Here is a 20,881-nt window from a genome sequence, read left to right on the forward strand (position 1 = left end):
CAGTCTCCACCCACTGAACCCTACCGTCCTAAGATGGCGGAGATTTATGTGTATCAAACTTCAATAAGATCCTGGTGTCAAAATACCCCAGTGTGGCCCTAAATCTGGAGGCGTATCTCTTGTGGAGTGAAGCGATGGTGGAGGGTGGTCACCTTGGTGAAGGAGGGAGGGAGGGTGGCACTGGTGGAGGGTGGTCACCTTGGTGAAGGAGGGAGGGAGGGTGGCACTGGTGGAGGGTGGAGACCTTGGTGAAGGAATGAGAGAGGGAGGGAGAGGGCAATGTGAGGAAGTGCTGGAGGATGGCATCTCAGAGGAAAAATGGGTATGTTTGAAGGAAAAGTGGTTCCAACAATGTTATATGGTTGCGAGGCGTGGGCTATAGGTCGAGTTGTGCGGAGGAGGGTGGATGTGTTGGAAATGAAATGTTTGAGGACAATATGTGTTGTGAGGTGGCTTGATGGAGGATGGCATTGGTGGAATGACTTGGTATACTAGGGTCGACATGCAGTCAATGGATTGAACCAGGGCATGTAGTTAGGAATTAGTTTCATTAAAGGAGAGACTAAGGTAAATTTACTGGTACTGACATTTTTCTATTTTTCCAGAACATTCAACTTACCTCATGATGGTGATAGTCATATACATACAACTTGGCTTCAGCACTGGAAACAAGGAGCAAATAAAGGCTGTTATCCACATTGAAGCACTGCCTGGTCAACCACTCCATAAGCAGTCAAATGTTGGAACATTTCAAAATTCTTCGTCACTTTATTGTATCGGTATACCTGAAAATTGGAATTTTTAAGTATTCACATATTGCAATGGTTTTCAACTTTCGCGCACATACAGATTCCCTTACATCATTTTGTAAAATGCAAAAAAACCTCTGGTCATTAAGGATGGATGATGAATTTGGCCATCTTTTTTAATATAAAAGTCATAGGAAAAAATAAGGCAAAATTCTTCCGTAACTAATACAATACTGTCAACAGGGTTCTAAGTGGGCAACAATGTGTTTTGTAAATATCCACAACTAAATTTTATAAATGGAACCAACATTCTTGAACAAAACTAAAGTATTTTTTGTAACAAGCTTTTTTTTTATGAACTTAATCTCTGCCCAGCTGAGAGCTTTTAAGGCCTCAAAGGCTAAGCAATTCCTACATGTCTCAAGGGAAGGTTTTCTAATCAGGAGCAAAGTCCTACACAAGATACTATATTTGCACCATGATTGCAACTTCATGTACCCTTGTTTTCCCACACAAACTATTTGCAGATTATTAGGTAAACTACAGGTAACTGTCATCATGACAAGTTTACAGACTTTTTAAGTACGAGACAATACCATATCCACGCAAGTTTTTGCTTACCTTTAGTAAAGAAACAATGTACAATCACAGCATAAATTGTTTTTACCCTGGGTGCAGTTGATATCAAATTGAATTCAACCTCTGCTCTCCTCTCAGTAGGGTTAAGTGGTCATTCATTATGGCAAGAGACTGGTATAGTGTCACTGATGGCTCCACCGATTCCCATACAAGGAAAGCAATACGAGACTAGTTGCAAAGGCTTTCTTCAGGATTTTTCTTGTTTGTCATATTGACACCTTAGAATTAAAAGTAATTTACAGTTTGATTGTACAATTTAACTAGTATAAAGGCATACTTGTTCCAAATAATCCATTTGCTTTTCTAAGTATTTCTCACGTACATTCTTCAAAGCAAACATCTGATCCACACATCCTCTACCACTTCTGAAACCATGCTGCTCTTCCCCAATCTGATGCTCTGTACATGCCTTCACCCTCTCAATCAATACCCTCCCATATAATTTCCCAGGAATACTCAACAAACTTATACTCTGTAATTTTAGCACTCACCTTTATCCCCTTTGCCTTTGTACAATGGCACTATGCATGCATTCTGCCAATCCTCAGGCACCTCACCATGAGTCATACATACTTTAAATATATTTACCAACCAGTCAACAACAAATTCACCTCCTTTTTTAATAAATTCCACTGCAATACCATCCAAACCCGCAGTCTTGCTGGCTTTCATCTTCCACAAAGCTTTTACTACCTCTACTCTGTTTACCAAATCATTCTCCCTAACCCTCTCACTTCACACACCACCTCATCCAAAACACCCTATATCTGCCACTCTTATCATCAAACACATTCAACAAACCTTCGAAATACTCACTCCATCTCCTTCTCACATCACCAATACTTGTTATTACCTCTCAACGATGTTCCCATTTGTTCTCTCATCTTACGCACTTTATTTACCTCCTTCCAAAACATCTTTTTATTCTTCCTAAAATTTAATGATACTCTCTCACCCCATTTCTCATTTGCCCTCTTTTTCATTTCTTGCACCTTTTTCTTGACCTCCTGCCTCTTTCTTTTATTCTTCTCCCAGTCATTTGCACTATTTCCCTGCAAAACTCATCCAAATGCCTCTACATATTATTATTATATTATTATACTTTGTCACTGTCTCCCGCATTAGCGAGGTAGCTCAAGGAAACAGACGAAAGAATGGCCCAACCCACCCACATACACACGTATAGCCATACACGTCCACACATGCACATATACATACCTATACAGTTTAACGTATACATATATATACATACACAGACATATACATATATACACATGTACATTATTCATGCTGCCCTTATTCATTCCTGGTGCATTCTACGCCACACATCAAAAGACGTACCAGCCTATCGGATTAAATGGGATCCGAGCCAAAGTAAAGAGATCCAATGTTGTTACATGGGATCGGATGCTGTTTCTTATACTTACATTATTTATACGAGTCAACAGGTTCTCGATCTGATCACTAGTGAGCTGGAGGAGAACCTGTCAAGACGTGGACGTGGACCTCCTCCGTAGTAGTAGAAGTCGTGCTCGAGCCCACAAGCCGGCGGTTCAAGGAGTCACAGTGACCTGCGGGGAAACAAAGAGGTGTCAATTCTTCGTGAACCAGATTGACGTAAGTGATGTGTGTTGTCATGTCAATAATCTCGAGTATATACGAGGATGTTAAGTGGTGTGAGGGATCAGGTTGGGATCCAGCTTGGGGTCGACTCCTTGGTGTGGCTGGCCCGCCTCATCATCCTGGAACCCGAGATGATGATCATGTGTTGACATTTGTGTTGTGTGTAGCAATATATACAAACTAAGGCAACACTCAACCTTGACCCCAGTGTGAAAAACTAATAATCACAGGATTTACATTAAATCTTTAACGCGAAATTGACCTTAGACGACATCATAAGAATCCATTATTTATTGTAAGACGGTAAAATTACTATTTTGGCATTAACCTTAGATTTTAACGTTAAAATGACATGGTAATTAAACACATTAACCTTAGATATTAACTTGTTCTTCACTTCATTAACCGTCATGGCTGTGTTAACGTATATATATAAGTACAATTATTGCTCTACTGGCTTTATTCCCTCATCATCACCGCACACTATATCATTGCATTTTGCTGGTAATTCTGGTCATTAGGTCATTATCGACGGCAAGATGAAGATAGGAAAGGATTGGGTGTGTTATTTTGTAATAGTAATAACGTAAATAATGACATTTGGGCCCTTGTCGGAAACAAGATGGCGTCCGGCCATCAAGCCTTATCTTAGCTTTAGTTGGTCGAAATGACCCATTTTATCCTCGTTAGGATAACAACTGTCTTGAGCCATGGCCGAACATGAGGTGTAGTGTGAATATCAAGTGGAAAATAAACTTGGCGCTTCGTTTTAGCAGCAGAACAACACAACGAAACTACCAAACGATCATTACGATGGTTCACACATACACACCAGAGCCTCTCCAATGTCCTCAAACTTGATTTAAATGAACTCATAACCGGGATCAGATGCATATATACATTATATATATATATATATATATATATATATATATATATATATATATATATATATATATATATATATATATATACACGTGTGTGTGTGTGTGCCACTTCCCGCATGGGTTAACAGAAGGACCGTAGGTCAAGCCAGCCATATCTCTGCTAATTACCGTAAAAATAACACTTTATGACACTCCACTTTGACCCTTATGCATAACATTACATCTGGTCAACAAATTTCTCGAACAATTTGCATATACTAACCTTAAAATAAGGGTTTGATGGACGGTGTGTCACGCGTAGGTCCTCCCCGTCAGCGGCTCCTACCAGCAAATGGCCATCTTGGCTCATGGAATTTATACCGTCCCTGGAAACTCTGGCACGACCTGGCCACGGCGTCAAATTGCTAGCTGGTAACTCAACATCACGAGGAAATACAGGAATTATCTGTTTTCTAACCTCCTGATGGTGTTGAGAGTCCTTAATTAGATGCCAGGCGTGGAATTAAGATGGTTTTCAATGTCTTTGATGGTTATATAACTGTAAATGATATCAAGATGACGATTTAATGAAGTGTTGTGATAGTACCATATCCAAAACATAGGTGGCAGTTTTAGTACCATATCCAAAACATAGATGGCAGTGTTTCATACTTTCTCTTCTTACTTGTGTGAAGCAGTGAAGTTCGAACCTGTCTCATAAAGTATGAAATAACGTACAGAACTTGGATTTTTATACCAGAAATTACGTTTTAAAGAGGAAGGTAACTCAATAGTACAATTCTGAAGCTTTTATAGTTATTTTTAAGACGTCTTTTGTAGTACAGCAGTGGAAAATACGGGACTCGCCTGAACGAAGCTGTTCCGATTCAACTGACTCAATGAGGCTTCGAAACACAGCCAAAACGCAGTTAGTACATCAGTCCAAACTCCCTTAAGAAAGTTCCTTATGAGAAATGATGACCAGAAATAAGGGTGAGCCACTAAAAGTTAAAAAGTGGCACTGATGTATACTAGTTATGGAGACTATTTCCGTGGACATATCTTTATTTTGGGGGAGGTGGTTGCAGAAGGGAGTCATAGGGCGTCATAGATAGATAGATAGATAGATAGATAGATAGTGGCTTTGAAAATGATTTACTTAGACACTTTTTCTTGCCAAGAAGGAAAACGAATCATAAGATCACTAAAAGAAAACTTAACTTTCAATCATTAACTCAGTTATTTGTGGTGGTTGGAATCTTTTTTATTTCTTTTAGATAATTAATGTATTTAGTAGCTCTGGTGTTATTTGTGAGTTTATTGATAATTGTATTGTGAAGTGTGTTGAACTTAGGTTGTACACTTCAGGGCCTTATGTGCCGACCCTTGATTTAGTGCCATGATCTAGCTGCTGACCTAGGCCCTTAGAACTGGGTCAGCCTCAGTCTGGGGTCAGACACCAGAGGGGTTGGATGGTTGTAACTGTCTGTCCACTCACCTTATATAGGCTTTTGTAAACTACTTATAAAATGACCAAAACAAAATGCTTTTTTGTTTATATTTATCGTTACAGATCATTAAATTTAATGGCTCTTTTAAAGTTATTTAAGTGTGGATCTTAGATCTTTTAGATAATCAGTTTTAAGCGTTTTTTTTTAGTTTATATCCTGATTTTTGATAGTTGATTTTAGTCAGATAGACAAGATAATGGCTTTTATCAGGGAGTCTTATTTCTATAAATAAAACATACACTTCCGTAAACAAATATTTATTGCATTACATTACATCAGTGACATAGGAAGATGGTGAAAAGGACATGTTTGCAACCTTGCTCACTAGTCCAAGTTACTAAAACAATGGAGATTCAAAGGTTTGAATAATTGTCGATCTTTGTTTATATCGTATACTTTATTATTTTAAGTATGAATACATACATGTATACATTACCTATATTACATATACACTCATATTATTATAATCGCTGTTTACCTTGTCAGCGAGAAGTGCCAGGAAACAGACGAAGAAAGGCTCATCCACTCTTATACAGATATATACATTGAAATGTATATGTATGTATATGTGGTGCATTTATGTGTATGTGGGTGGGTTGGACTTCTCGTCTGTTTCCTTACGCTACCTTGCTAACGCAGGAGATGGCGATTAAGTATAATAAACATGTTTGTATTTTGCATAATACATATCAAAGATTTTACTTTTTTTTCCAGATTCCTGGTTGATGCCTCAGGGATGGAGAAGCCTCAAAAGCAGTTAAGAATTTGCTTAGTGAGGCAAACATGGCTGGGACGACAAGGAACACTTGTTCAGCTGAAAACTTTTAGGCCCCGTTGTTCTGGGGGTGTGTACGAGGGGATGGATGTCAGAAGATACCAGCTTGACTGTGCGGGAAGACAGGTGGTCACAGATTGAGAAATAGATCAGAGATGTAGCGGGAAATAGAAAGTACTACAGCAAGGAACATGGCTCTGTATCACGCCGGAACTAAGTGATGATGATGACCTTACGTTATATTGCAACTGGAAAAGATCACGTTGTGGACCAACACAATCTACTGTAAGTAGGGTTATTGCACAGACAGATGGTAGACGAAACATAATTTATGCAGATTAGGGTCTTCCCTGGTGGTGTGGGTGCTGTAGATCTTATTGGTGATAGTAATTACTATTGCAAGTGTTGGCTTTTGATGCTTTACCTAAGACCTGAAGATGGTTCTCAGACAGCTTGTAATGGGTAACGTTAAATGCTTTCTTGCATGTTTACTTGTGACAAAATGTCAATAATATTTACATATCTACATAGGCTGTAGAAGAAACAGGTTTCATGTCTTTTAAGTGTTTCCACAATCCAAAATTGACCTAACCCAGTGTGCAAAAGATTTCTAGATTATGAGAAAACAAGCTAGATGATGAGCCTGGGACTAACGTCCAAACTCAGATTTGTACTTAATAAGATTCATGTATTACAGGACACAAGAAGAAAACTAGATGTACTGTGGAAAGGGGGATTGGACAGCTGAAACGAAGGTGGCACGTTTTGCATGGAGAAGTGACTCGGGGTCAAGACAGAACAAATCTATCATATAATCATGGCGTGTGTTGTTCTCCATAATATATGCAAAGAAGTGAATTTACACCTTTGAGATGAAGGCAAACTCGACATTTTTCTTGGATATAATTTGGATGCAGCAGCACACTCAAATCACTTAAACCCAGGAGATGCACCTCTAGGTTTGTGTTGCAGAGACTACTTTGCTAATTTACACTTCATGGCAGAACAGCGATCCAGTATCATACACACTTTTTCAAACTGAAAACTTAGTGAAGAATGGGCATTGTTGGCGGATAAAAAGATGCTTTGGAAGGAGGTACATAAAGTGTACAAGAGAACAAATGGGAACATCAGTGAAGGGGGCTAAATGGGGAGGTAACAAGAAGTAGTGGAAGTGAGGAGATAAGAGTGAGTTTTGAAGGTTTGCTGGATGTGTTTGATGATAGAGTGGCAGATAAAGGGTGCTTTGCAAGATGGTGTGCGAAGTGAGAGGGTCAGGGAGAATGGTTTGGTGAATAGAGAAGAGGTAGTTAAAGCTTTGTAGGAGTTGAAAGCCAGCAATTCGGCAGGATTGGATGGTATTGCAGTGGAATTTATTGAAAAGGGGGTGACTGTGTTGTTGACTGGTTGGTAAGGATATTCATTGTATGTATGGTGAAAACCCTGCGGATTGGGAGAATGCATGCATAGTGCCATTATACAAAGGCGGTAAAGGCAAGTGTTCAAGTTACAGAGGTATAAGTTTGTCGAGTATTCCTGGGAAATTATATGGGAGGGTATTGATTGAGAGGGTAAAGGAATGTACGGAGCATCAGATTTCAGAAGTGGTAGAGGATGTGTGGATCAGGTGTTTGCTTTGAAGAATGTATATGAGAAATACTTAGAAAAGCAAATGGATTTGTATGTAGCATTTATGGATCTGGAGAAGGCATATGATAAGAGTTGATAGAGATACTCTGTAGAAGGTATTAAGAATATATGGTGTGGGAGGCAAGTTGTTAGAAGCAATGAAAAGTTTTCATCAAGGATATAAGGCATGTGTAATAGTAGGAAGAGAGGAAAGTGATTGGTTCCCAGTGAATGTAGGTTTGCGGCAGGGGTGTGTGATGTCTCCATGGTTGTTTAATTTGTTTATGGATGGGGTTGTTAGGGAGGAGAATGGAAGAGTTTTGGAGAGAGGCAATTATGCAGTCTGTTGTGGATGAGAGGGCTTGGGCAGCAAGTCAGTTGTCGTTTGCTAATGATACAGGGCTGGTTGCTGATTCGGGTGAGAAACTGCTGAAGTTGGTGACCGAGCTTCCTAAAGTGTGTGAAAGAAGAAAGCAGAGTAAATGTGAATAAAAGCAAGGTTATTGCATTCAGTAGGTTTGAGGGATTGGTGATTAGCTATCATTTTTTTTTGGATGGGTTTTAAGGTGTCAAATTCTTTAGTAGTTATGGAGAGAATGAGCGAGGAAAAATTGGCAAAGAGGATATGTGTCATTGGTGGAGGGAACAAGAAGTGGGAGACCAAATTGGAGGTGGAAGGATGAAGTGAAAAAGATTTTGAGGGATTTGGGCCTGATCATACAGGATGGTGAAAGGCGTGCAAGCAATAGTGAATTGGAATGATGTGGTATACTGGGGTTGATGTGCTGTCAATGGATTGAACCAGAGCCTGTGAAGTGTCTGGGGTAAACCATGGAAAGTTTTGTGGGGCCTGGATGTGAAAAGGGAGCTGTGGTTTTGGTGCATTACACATGACAGCTAGAGACCAAGTGTGAACGAATGTGGCATATGTTGTCTTTTCCTGGTGCTACAGCATGGGGAGATTGTGGGGTGCTATTTCATGTGTGGCAGGGTGGCGACGAAAATGGATGAAGGCATCAAGCATGAATATGTAAATGTGTGTATATGTCTGTGTATGTAGACTTTGAAATGTATAAGTATGTATGTGTGCATGTGTGGACATTTATGTATGTCTGTGTGGGTGGGTTGGGCCATTCATTTGTCTTTTTCCTTGCGCTACCTCACTAACGCGGGAGACAGCAACTAAGTATAATAAATCATTATACGGTATACATTCCTTATTTGACAAAAGACATCACAAACTCCAAAGATGTTTCATAACCATATCATACCTTTGTCACAACAATCTGTGGATTGTTATAAATTATTTCTACCTGGGAAATCAAACACTCAGTTCTGTAAACATTTTTTTTCCAGTAAAGAAATACATTAACTTGTCCACACACTATGATTTGGAGATAAGAGTATCAGCAAATTATAAGTGAATCTGAGATGTGTTAAAAAGTTGTTTCAAAGAAATAATAGACAAATTATTGGTTAGGAATTTTAACTGCAAGTAGATTGCACTTTTGTTTTGCAGTTCTCTAATTTTTAGGTATATTTTTTTTGATAGATTGTCCCAAGTCTGTAGACGTACGCCTATGCATCAGCATTGAACCTGAAGGCAGGGATTCATGCGAGGACTGAGGTGGAGGTATCATCATGGTGCACAGCCTGTGGGAGAGAAAGGAATCAATTGTAAAATGTAAGTTTAAAACTTTGGCTGTAATATGAACTAAATTGTAACCTCATTTGATTTACTAAACTTTAATACTTTTCTATAATACTATAAAAAGCCCTCTTGACTTAAGCCAAGTCATATGGGAAGAAATTATAAGTACATACAAATTTCAGCGCCACAAATGGTTACTTCTGGTGAACAAAGAAAATATTATACAAATTGCTAAACTAGTGGTATCCTCACACGAATCATTAGTCACAGAATCGTAGCTGAAATTCCTGTGATGCTTGGGCTGTCAGCACCAAGAATACCTGCTACTGCATGTGACAGGATCAAGCAGAGGCTTATCATGTAGTGGACCACCACCTGTAAAAATACATACAGCAATTAAGACAAATTCACAAGCATTGTATGGCAATAACTTAGCCTATGCAAGTCTTTTTCATACAACTTAGCTTATGCCTAACCTACTTCACATTGAGACTATGAAACTGTCTTATTTCCATTTTTGCTCCATAAAGAGCGACCTACTGGTCCTCCACCCTGGAAAGTGTTATCTGTTAGCCTCTTACAAAATGGGTATAGTTTCATAAGTTACTTATCTGTTTTACAGAAGAGCCTCTTATGAGTAGCAATCTTATTCTTTCCTGAGGATATAATGTTGTGATACCTCTTCTGAACCTGTTGTTCCACAGTTCTTGAAAAGCAGGGGAAAGCTGCATTTATCTGCTGTTTAATGCTCGATCATGTTTCCACTTTTGTTCTGGAATTAACCCCATCAGAGAATCCCCTGGTGACCTTCACCACTACCACCATTACCCCTACTGTGTCTCCAATGCTATCACCAACATTGTTCAGTCTCCACCCACTGAACCCTACCGTCCTAAGATGGTGGAGATTTATGTGTATCAAACTTCAATAAGATCCTGGTGTCAAAATACCCCAGTGTGGCCCTAAATCTGGAGGCATATCCCTTGTGGAGTGAAGCGATGGTGGAGGGTGGTCACCTTGGTGAAGGAGGGAGGGAGGGTGGCATTGGTGGAGGGTGGAGACCTTGGTGAAGGAGGGAGGGAGGGTGGCATTGGTGGAGGGTGGAGACCTTGGTGAAGGAGGGAGGGAGGGTGGCATTGGTGGAGGGTGGAGACCTTGGTGAAGGAATGAGAGAGGGAGGGAGAGGGCAATGTGAGGAAGTGCTGGAGGATGGCATCTCAGAGAAAAATGGGTATGTTTGAAGGAAAAGTGGTTCCAACAATGTTATATGGTTGCGAGGCGTGGGCTATAGGTTGAGTTGTGCGGAGGAGGGTGGATGTGTTGGAAATGAAATGTTTGAGGACAATATGTGTTGTGAGGTGGCTTGATGGAGGATGGCATTGGTGGAATGACTTGGTATACCAGGGTCAACGTGCTGTCAATGGATTGAACCAGGGCATGTAGTTAGGAATTAGTTTCATTAAAGGAGAGACTAAGGTTAATTTACTGGTACTGACATTTTTCTATTTTTCCAGAACATTCAACTTACCTCATGATGGTGATATTCATATACATACAACTTGGCTTCAGCACTGGAAACAAGGAGCACATAAAGGCTGTTATCCACACTGAAGCACTGCCTGGTCAACCACTCCATAAGCAGTCAAATGTTGGAACATTTCAAAATTCTTCGTCACTTTATTGTATCGGTATACCTGAAAATTGGAATTTTTAAGTATTCACATATTGCAATGGTTTTCAACTTTCGCGCACATACAGATTCCCTTACATCATTTTGTAAAATGCAAAAAAACCTCTGGTCAGTAAGGATGGATGATGAATTTGGCCATCTTTTTTAATATAAAAGTCATAGGAAAAAAATAAGGCAAAATTCTTCCGTAACCAATACAATACTGTCAACAGGGTTCTAAGTGGGCAACAATGTGTTTTGTAAATATCCACAACTAAATTTTATAAATGGAACCAACATTCTTGAACAAAACTAAAGTATTTTTTTGTAACAAGCTTTTTTTTTTATGAACTTAATCTCTGCCCAGCTGAGAGCTTTTAAGGCCTCAAAGGCTAAGCAATTCCTACATGTCTCAAGGGAAGGTTTTCTAATCAGGAGCAAAGTCCTACACAAGATACTATATTTGCACCATGATTGCAACTTGATGTACCCTTGTTTTCCCACACATATCCACGCAAGTTTTTGCTAAACTTTAGTAAAGAAACAATGTACAATCACAGCATAAATTGCTTTTACCCTGGGTGCAGTTGATATCAAATTGAATTCAACCTCTGCTCTCCTCTCAGTAGGGTTAAGTGGTCATTCATTATGGCAAGAGACTGGTATAGTGTCACTGATGGCTCCACAGATTCCCATACGAGGAAAGCAATACGAGACTAGTTGCAAAGGCTTTCTTCAGGATTTTTCTCCAGTTTGTCATATTGACACCTTAGAATTAAAAGTAATTTACAGTCTGATTGTACAATTTAACTAGTATAAAGGCATACTTGTCCAAATAAGAGGCAAGTGCAAAGAATTTAATATCCTTTGTCATAAAGTATGTTAAAATATGCTTTAGATATTCATTACCACATGAAAATAAATTGGTGACTGTGACTTCAGAATTTCATTTGTATGCCCTAACACTACTAGGAATAAAGAAAGAACTTACCAAGACTCCTGCTGTGTACTTTATATTATCTTCAAAGTGGGGATGGTCTGCAACCTTAAGCTGAGCTAACGTAAAGAAACTTTCCTTGACTGGAAGGTTGGATGTCATGAACATCCCAGAGGTGGTGTGGTTTGCCACATATTCTGCCACTACAGTAAACTGTGAAGAAGAGTATGCATACATGACATACACAATATGAAAAAAATATATATCGTTTATGTACACAATTTCTCCACACTCTGAGGCAGCATCAGGAGCAGAGGAAAAATGGCCCCATTTGCTCACATACACTAACTCTCATGCATAATGCACAGAAACTACATGTCCTTATTCACAGTTTCTCCTAACAGCTTCACATGCCCTGATCCAGCCTGTTGACTGCATGTCCATCTCTTACATCTCGCTCTATCCTTCCAACTTGTCCTTGTTCTTGCTCTTCCTCCCTCCATTTCCATATATGTACATATATGAATATGTACATATATGTACGTCTGTGTATGTATATGTTGAAATGTACATGTATGTATATGTGCGTGTATGGGCGTTCATGTATTACATGTGTACGAGGGTGGGTTGGACTTCCTCGTCTGTTTCCTTGCACTACCTCGCTAATGCGGGAGACAGCAACAAAGTATGATTAAAAAAAATAAATATTTTATATATTTATTAAGCTTTATCGCTGTCTCCCGCGTTAGCGAGGTAGCACAAGGAAACGGACAAAAGAATGGCCCAACCCACCCACATACACATGCATATACATAAATGCCCACACACGCACATATACATACCTATACATTTCAACGTATATAAACATATACATACATACACATGTACATATTCATACTTGCTGCCTTCATCCATTCCCACTGCCACCCCACCACACATGAAACAACACCTCCTTCCCATGCACATGTGCGAGGTAGCGCTAGGAAAAGACAACAAAGGCCACATTCGTTCACACTCAGTCTGCTAGCTGTCATGTGTAATGCACCAAAACTACAGCTCCCTTTGCACATCCAAGCCCCACTAAACTTTCCATGGTTTACCCCAGACACTTCACATGACCTGGTTCAATATATAATACGGTGGTCTCGGTGCATTACATATGACAGCTACCTCCACCTGGCACCACCACTCCTTCTCTGTCACTTAACACACATGCCTTACTCATTTGATACAAAATCTAAGCTAGTTTTTGTAGCTTTCCTCCAACACCATACATTCAGAGCATACACAAAGCATGTCAACCACATCATATATTTTCTCCTGATCTATAAATTCCACACACAAAGTGTTTTCTTTAAGTATATCAAAGATTCTTCAAAGCAAGCACCTGATCGAAACAGCGTCTCCCACTTCTGAGGCCACTTTGTTCCTCCACAATCTGATCCTCTGTGCGTGCTACCCTATATCACAAGTCTCTTACAACTTTCCAGGTATCCTAAACAAACTTCCTCTATTCTAGTTCAAATATTCACTTTCTGTTCCCCTTGCATTTATACAATGGCACTGAACAAGCATTCCACCAGTCCTCAGGTACCTGACCTTCAATTATACATACTAACAAAAACACTTAACCTTACCGATTCTGGGAAACTGTTCCAGGCAAAGACCTCTGATGTTACAGTGTGTGGGTCAAGAAAGTCTTCAGGATCATAGTCATTAGCCACCAACATGAACCAAGTGTCATCAACCTGAAATTTACATCAAATTGTAGTACTGTAATAATGAAAGATATTGTGCAAGAAAAACAATGAAAGCAGCAAATGTTCATTCTGAAATTTACATCTTTACTATTCATTTATAATTAGTAGTTGCCTTGTATGATACAGGAGAGACACTGGCAGTATTTTCAATCCTGTTTTCCCCTTACCTAGTATATTCATTGCAACCAAAATCTGTTAAAAAATATTTTCCCTTTAATACACTTTTATCTCTTAAGTAGCCCAGCCATGGAAATTTTGGGTGGTCCCAAGGAATGTGGCAAGAAAAGATACATAGAAAAAGGAAAATGAGCAAACAGTCTATATTTATTACTGTACACACACTTAAATTTGGTGCACTAAGTTTGCCTATCAAGTTTGTTGAATTTTGCCAACTCTTTGTCCCTTCTCTGTCACCACCAATTGATTATTGAGAGAGAACTATTCTCAATGCTAACAGTTTAACTTTCATATTATAATTAGTGCACCAAAGACGTGCTAATTAGCCACTGAATGATGTGGGGCGTATAGCAGGGCACCCTTCTATCGGCACCTTGACTAGGTGGCAGGTCAAGGCACACGACCTCACCTAACCTACCAATTCCTGGAGAAATGAGCTTTATGGCCCAAACTATGGTTGCACATACACTTTTGCTGTCGGAAGACCTGTTAGTCTGCACTGCATATCAAATTTGCATTACAATTTCATTTAACCTATAAAGGACCCCAACCAAACTAGTATGGTTTATGTTATGATGCCATACTAGTAGGGATTACTTTTATTAACATTCACTCAGCTTTCTCCTTTCACATACTTTTCCAAACTCATCACCAACTTCTGCAATTTCTCACTTGAATCTGCCACCAGTACTGTATCATCATTAAACACACTCGCTTCCCAGGCCCTTTCATCCCCACAAGCTGCATACTCACCCCTCTCTCAAAGACTTGCATTTACGTCCCTTATCATCCCATCTAGACATATTGAGTGTCATCATGTGTGTACAACTATAACCAATAAAGCTTCTAGCATCAAGTAAGGTAATCCTTGCACTGACCCTATTCTACCACCTTGCCTAGGCAACTCGCCCCCATCCCAAGCTCACCTTCATTTAACACTGATATCACTTTTATGGTTAGAAAATAAAATATTAGGAAATAGTGGAACTTTCCTCCGGAAAAATTAAGAGGTTCCTTATCCCATTCCTATGCCCAACTAGATCAAAACAAGACCATTATGTAGCAGAAAACCTACCACTAGTTAGCACTCCAGAGATCGTACCTGCTATGGGACTGCCACGGGTGGTGAAGACATCCACTTCCATGTAGTTTGCACGCCAACTTTCCTGTACATTCTGATCTACACCATCTAGCAGGAACTCCCGAGTTATGCTGTCTAGCGAGTGGCCATTCACCTGCAAAGTGAAATGCTTAAACAAAAGCAACCACGTACTATTGATTATATTCCTTGACCACAATATGTCAGAACCACTAAACTCCACTTCCTCTACTATTACAATTATTACCACTGAACACCACTAATCTACAGATATGCCTGCTAGTTTGTCTAAAATTATGAAGGCCAACACGACAGTTTTTGGTTCCCAGTTGTATGTATTAAATCATGAGCATACAGCCTTGGTTTGCTCACATACATCGACTTAAAGTGCAGGAATATACGAGTTAGCCAACTGTGCACGTGATCCATTCGATAAACAGGAAACCAAATATAGACATCCTATGTATATAACACAACATGTTTAGTAGCCAGTATAAAGCAGTATTAGCCATATAAAGGACACCAGTTTCATACTGGTTTGCAATGCAAGAAGTATGCCTACTTGAATCCACATTTACAAAGTGATATCCCCTCAAATTCTCAAAAAAATTTCCATTGGTTTAATAATCTTTTAACATCCCTTTCCAGAATCAGAACTTTGAAGTGTTTTATATCTCAAGTGGTATGATGCAACTCACTCACCTTATGTAAAGTCAGTTCATCAAAATGGGCATTATCAACAGCGAGGGATGCAGCATTTATAAATCCAGTGATAGCTTGCTGGCCGGAGTGGTACAACACTGTAGGAAGGGCATCCTTCAGAAGCTGTACCTCTGTCTGCAAGTATCACCAAGTAGTTAATCAACCAGTATCCTGTCATAAAAGGGAATTCTCATGTACGATCTGTAAGGTTTTGACTTTTTTGAAGTATAACCATTATTTGATTATGAGCATTATCAGACTTGCCACTCCCTCATCTCATTTTTTGTGGAAATAACCAAGAGAACATTCATTTTAAATACCTGAAGCTCGCTTACAGCTGCAACATATTCCTCCAAGGATTGATTGGCTGAGCTCCCTTCTAAGGGGTTCCTGATGTTAACAGTCTGATCAATGGTAGTTGTTCCACTCACTCTTAGTTCTGGGAAGATGACTGGCCCACTCCATACCTTTCAAAAGACCAGTTCACGCTTTTTTCATATCCAACTGCCTCTCCTACCTTACCAAGTCAGCATCATGAAAAATCAACCTCATTTACATATTTTGGTAATAGCCAAGCAACAGAATAAGTGACACTTGTAGATCCAGCAGTGATGTGCAGGCTGTAAGTGTGTTTAAATACTTATATGCTAGAGGCATGAAGTTGTCTTGGGATAAGACCTGGGATGATGACTGTGAAAAAGAACTCAAAGTAACTGGAGTCTTGATATCGCAGGTGATGGACAAGTACCGAGAGTGGCAGGGAGGGTAACAATGGAAGAAGTAGAGTGAAGACTAGAGGTCAGTTGTGCAAGAAAATGAAATGTTATGATGGAGCAGAGGGCACTTGAAAGAGAAGAGAGCAATGATATTGTGGTGGTGTTGGAATTAAAGGACTCTCTAAATTGCTGGTAGTACAAGAATGAAAGTTTTTATGTGCCCTAATGGCATCAGTCAGAACACACGAGTCCTTGTTCAATTGGGTGTAGCCTTAATCAAATGAGGTCTTGAGAGGGTTTGGTCCAACTCTAAGGTGGTTACCTCTCAAACATGCAAGAGTGTAGGACACTGATATGAAGAGATTGCCAAGTGCTGACAATCGCTGTTTATTGTAATTCAGCTCCAAGACAAGTGCAGATTATGGCCCAGACACATAGAGGTGAGGTCACTGACAAGCATGGGAACTAATGGGAAAGAGCCTTACAAAGCTCCACTTTTACTGAATAACAGGCCAGTTAAAAAAGAAAGTTGGGAGGATATGTTATCCAAGTCTAAATGAATAACAGGCCAGTGAAAAAAGAAAGTTGGGAGGATATGTTATCCAAGTCTAAATAACTTTTTGAAGAATGAAAATGCAGAGGACAGACAAGACATTATATCCAAGGGCAAGGTTGTTTACAACCACAGAAGGTACTGGGAAAAAGACTTCCAATGCTCTTTTGCAATCCCATTAGGTAAAATGTCTAATGAAAAAAAATTAGTTTATGGAAACAATTGTAGTGATGTGAAAGCATGGAAGAATCAAGATGCACTAGAGCACAGGTTTAAGAGAAGTGTTCTACCCCCTTTTGCTGAGGATAGTATAAACTCCATTATATAAAAAATAGCTTTTATAAACCTCAATCACAAGTAAACTACTGGCATTCTGTCCAGAAACATGCATCTCTCCTTGTCATATACAACACTTGACTCGCATAGATCATTATTCGTAATCGATTTTCCTGCGGAGCACCATTCAATAACCTTGACTTTTGGCAAACTGGCAGAAGCAACAGATGGTAGCAGTATGTAGGAACATTTAGGCTGGAGCATTAAGTAATAGTAATAATAAGGAACATTAGGTAGAAGCATTCTACGTGGCCTGTTAAGGGTGAAGCAATAGAGGCTATGAAGAGGCACTGGAGTTCCCTAGATATGGAGAGACTACTGCCATGGACACCCATTTAAGGGAGTTCCACTTTACATTTAAAAGGCCGAGGGAGTGCTTTGACAGTTGCTGAAAGAGGAGTGGTAACTGGGAATACTGGATTCAATAAGCTGCACATGGGCAAGAGTATACATGTGAGGGACTGAGCATTAACATGCATAATTGGCCTGTTGCAATTCACTGGCTTGCACAGAAAAGGTTGTTATATGCAAGTATGTTAAAGGGAGTGGCATTTTTTGGTGAAGTAATGTGTGAAAGTCTGTAATGAACAAATGAAGAAAAAACAGTCTAAAATAAAGTAGCAAGGGTTTAGAAAAGTGGCTTGTTGTGCTGCAATACCTAGAGAAATTAAAAAATGGCACACACATAAGCTAAATAAAACCAGGGCATTGAAAGGTTTAAATACTTACATAGACAAACGATGTGTATGGCATGTGAAAGATGGGATAAAGAAGTGATACTCCTGATCCTACCCACCTAGGTATCATGAGGATTAGTGATAACTGCATACTGAGCCAGCACTTCAGTGGTTGTCAAGCTGCACTCCTCCGATCCAGACAGCCGTCTTTCTTTCTGTCTCAGCCATATGTAGACTGCTGGTATTCTGTCCACAAGCATACAATCTCTCCTTGTTACACACAAAACTTTACTCATGCTACTCAATCATCAAACCCGAGATTTTCCTATGGTGAGAGCTATGCTGTAGCCCACCCTTTCGGCAAAATGGTAGGAGCATCAGGCAGTAGGTTAGGTTAGGTTAGGTTAGGTTAGGTTAGGTTAGGTTGGGTTAGGTTAGGTTGGGTTAGGTTAGGTTGGGTTAGGTTAGGTTAGGTTAGGTTAGGTTAGGTTAGGTTAGGTTAGGTTAGGTTAGGTTAGGTTAGGTTGGGTTGGGTTGGGTTGGGTTGGGTTGGGTTGGGTTGGGTTAGGTTAGGTTGGGTTAGGTTAGGTTAGGTTAGGTTAGGTTGGGTTAGGTTAGGTTGGGTTAGGTTAGGTTGGGTTAGGTTAGGTTAGGTTAGGTTAGGTTAGGTTAGGTTAGGTTAGGTTAGGTTAGGTTAGGTTAGGTTAGGTTAGGTTAGGTTAGGTTAGGTTAGGTTAGGTTAGGCTAGGCTAGGCTAGGCTAGGCTAGGTTAGGTTAGGTTAGGTCAGGTTAGGTCAGGTTAGGTCAGGTCAGGTCAGTTTAGGTTCCTTTTCCCATTCCTATGCCCAACTAGATCAAAACAAGACCATTATGTAGCAGAAAACCTACCACTAGTTAGCACTCCAGAGATCGTTCCTGCTATGGGACTGCCACGCGTGGTGAAGACATCCACTTCCATGTAGTTTGCACGCCAACTTTCCTGTACATTCTGATCTACAGCATCTAGTAGGAACTCCCGGGTTATGCTGTCTAGTGAGTGGCCATTCACCTGCAAAGTGAAATGCTTAACCAAAAGCAACCACGTACTATTGATTATATTCCTTTACCCCAATATGTCAGAACCACTAAACTCCATTTCCTCTACTATTACAATTATTACCACTGACCACCACTAATCTACAGATATGCCTGCTACTTTGTCTAAAATTATGAAGGCCAACATGACAGTTTTTCGTTCCCAGTTATATGTATTAAATCATGAGCATACAGCCTTGGTTTGCTCACATACATCGACTTAAAGTGCAGGAATATACGAGTTAGTCAACTGTGCACCTGAACCATTCGATAAACAGGAAACCAAATATAGACATCCTATGTATATAACACATGTTTAGTAGCCAGTATAAAGCAGTATTAGCCATATAAAGGACACCAGTTTCATACTGGTTTGCAATGCAAGAAGTATGCCTACTTGAATCCACATTTACAAAGTGATATCCCCTCAAATTCTCAAAAAAATTTCCATTGGTTTAATAATCTTTTTAACATCCCTTTCCAGAATCAGAACTTTGAAGTGTTTTATATCTCAAGTGGTATGATGCAACTCACTCACCTTATGTAAAGTCAGTTCATCAAAATGGGCATTATCAACAGTGAGGGATGCAGCACTTATAAATCCAGTGATAGCTTGCTGACCGGAGTGGTACAACACTGTAGGAAGGGCATCCTTCAGAAGCTGTACCTCTGTCTGCAAGTATCACCAAGTGGTTAATCAACCAGTATCCTGTCATAAAAGAGAATTCTCATGTACGATCAGTAAGGTTTTGACTTTTTTGAAGTATAACCATTATTTGATTATGACCATTATCAGACTTGCCACTCCCTCATCCCATTTTTTGTGGAAATAACCAAGAGAACATTCATTTTAAATACCTGAAGCTCGCTTACAGCTGCAACATATTCCTCCAAGGATTGATTGGCTGAGCTCCCTTCTAAGGGGTTCCTGATGTTAACAGTCTGATCAATGGTAGTTGTTCCACTCCCTCTTAGTTCTGGGAAGATGACTGGCCCACTCCATACCTTTCAAAAGACCAGTTCACGCTTTTTTCATATCCAACTGCCTCTCCTACCTTACCAAGTCAGCATCATTAAAAATCAACCTCATTTACACATTTTGGTAATAGCCAAGCAACAGAATAAGTGACACTTATAGATCCAGCAGTGATGTGCAGGCTGTAAGTGTGTTTAAATAGTTATATGCTACAGGCATGAAGTTGTCTTGGGATAAGACCTGGGATGATGACTGTGAAAAAGAACTCAAAGTAACTGGAGTCTTGATATCGCAGGTGATGGACAAGTACCGAGAGTGGCAGGGAGGGTAACAATGGAAGAAGTAGAGTGAAGACTAGAGGTCAGTTGTGCAAGAAAATGAAATGTTATGATGGAGCAGAGGGCACTTGAAAGAGAAGAGAGCAATGATATTGTGGTGGTGTTGGAATTAAAGGACTCTCTAAATTGCTGGTAGTACAAGAATGAAAGTTTTTATGTGCCCTAATGGCATCAGTCAGAACACACGAGTCCTTGTTCAATTGGGTGTAGCCTTAATCAAATGAGGTCTTGAGAGGGTTTGGTCCAACTCTAAGGTGGTTACCTCTCAAACATGCAAGAGTGTAGGACACTGATATGAAGAGATTGCCAAGTGCTGACAATCGCTGTTTATTGTAATTCAGCTCCAAGACAAGTGCAGATTATGGCCCAGACACATAGAGGTGAGGTCACTGACAAGCATGGGAACTAATGGGAAAGAGCCTTA

The 20,881-nt window shown here is 39.8% G+C and overlaps 2 protein-coding genes and 1 long non-coding RNA gene across 33 annotated transcripts in view; 1 reads left to right on the plus strand and 2 right to left on the minus strand.

Annotated features, from left to right (window-relative positions):
- Positions 1-20,881, plus strand: part of LOC139762987 (uncharacterized) — a 492,364-nt gene that overhangs the window by 86,371 nt on the left and 385,112 nt on the right. For 19 of the 28 annotated variants that reach the window (XR_011715948.1, XR_011715952.1, XR_011715956.1 and 16 more), the window contains exons 7-10: positions 606-3,005; positions 6,103-6,448; positions 6,861-7,122; positions 9,345-9,476. The exons of 7 other annotated variants lie outside the window; for them this stretch is intronic. The gene's annotated coding sequence lies outside the window, so the exon portion shown is untranslated. The remainder of the gene's footprint in view (positions 1-605; positions 3,006-6,102; positions 6,449-6,860; positions 7,123-9,344; positions 9,477-20,881) is intronic. 2 more of the 28 variants (XR_011715954.1, XR_011715970.1) reach the window with 2 other exon arrangements.
- The window catches only part of LOC139762992 (uncharacterized), a 45,431-nt gene that overhangs the window by 1,187 nt on the left and 23,363 nt on the right, over positions 1-20,881 (minus strand). For 2 of the 4 annotated variants that reach the window (XR_011715985.1, XR_011715984.1), the window contains exons 1-2: positions 4,161-4,497; positions 620-2,959 (exon numbers count right to left, since the gene is read on the minus strand). This is a non-coding gene — a long non-coding RNA (uncharacterized lncRNA). Of the gene's footprint in view, positions 1-619; positions 2,960-4,160; positions 4,498-20,881 lie in introns of those variants that run through there. The other 2 variants (XR_011715987.1, XR_011715986.1) reach the window with 2 other exon arrangements.
- Positions 9,126-20,881, minus strand: part of LOC139763025 (uncharacterized) — a 12,199-nt gene continuing 443 nt past the window's right edge. The window contains exons 2-10 of the mRNA XM_071688560.1: positions 20,002-20,148; positions 19,682-19,816; positions 18,958-19,117; positions 15,089-15,221; positions 13,687-13,797; positions 12,104-12,262; positions 10,552-11,137; positions 9,696-10,459; positions 9,126-9,445 (exon numbers count right to left, since the gene is read on the minus strand). Of these exons, the coding sequence (XP_071544661.1) occupies positions 13,725-13,797; positions 15,089-15,221; positions 18,958-19,117; positions 19,682-19,816; positions 20,002-20,148 (648 nt within the window). The 3' untranslated portion in view covers positions 9,126-9,445; positions 9,696-10,459; positions 10,552-11,137; positions 12,104-12,262; positions 13,687-13,724. The remainder of the gene's footprint in view (positions 9,446-9,695; positions 10,460-10,551; positions 11,138-12,103; positions 12,263-13,686; positions 13,798-15,088; positions 15,222-18,957; positions 19,118-19,681; positions 19,817-20,001; positions 20,149-20,881) is intronic.

The sequence above is a fragment of the Panulirus ornatus genome, chromosome 45, assembly GCF_036320965.1.
Source record: "Panulirus ornatus isolate Po-2019 chromosome 45, ASM3632096v1, whole genome shotgun sequence".
Classification (NCBI taxonomy): Eukaryota; Metazoa; Arthropoda; class Malacostraca; order Decapoda; family Palinuridae; genus Panulirus; species Panulirus ornatus.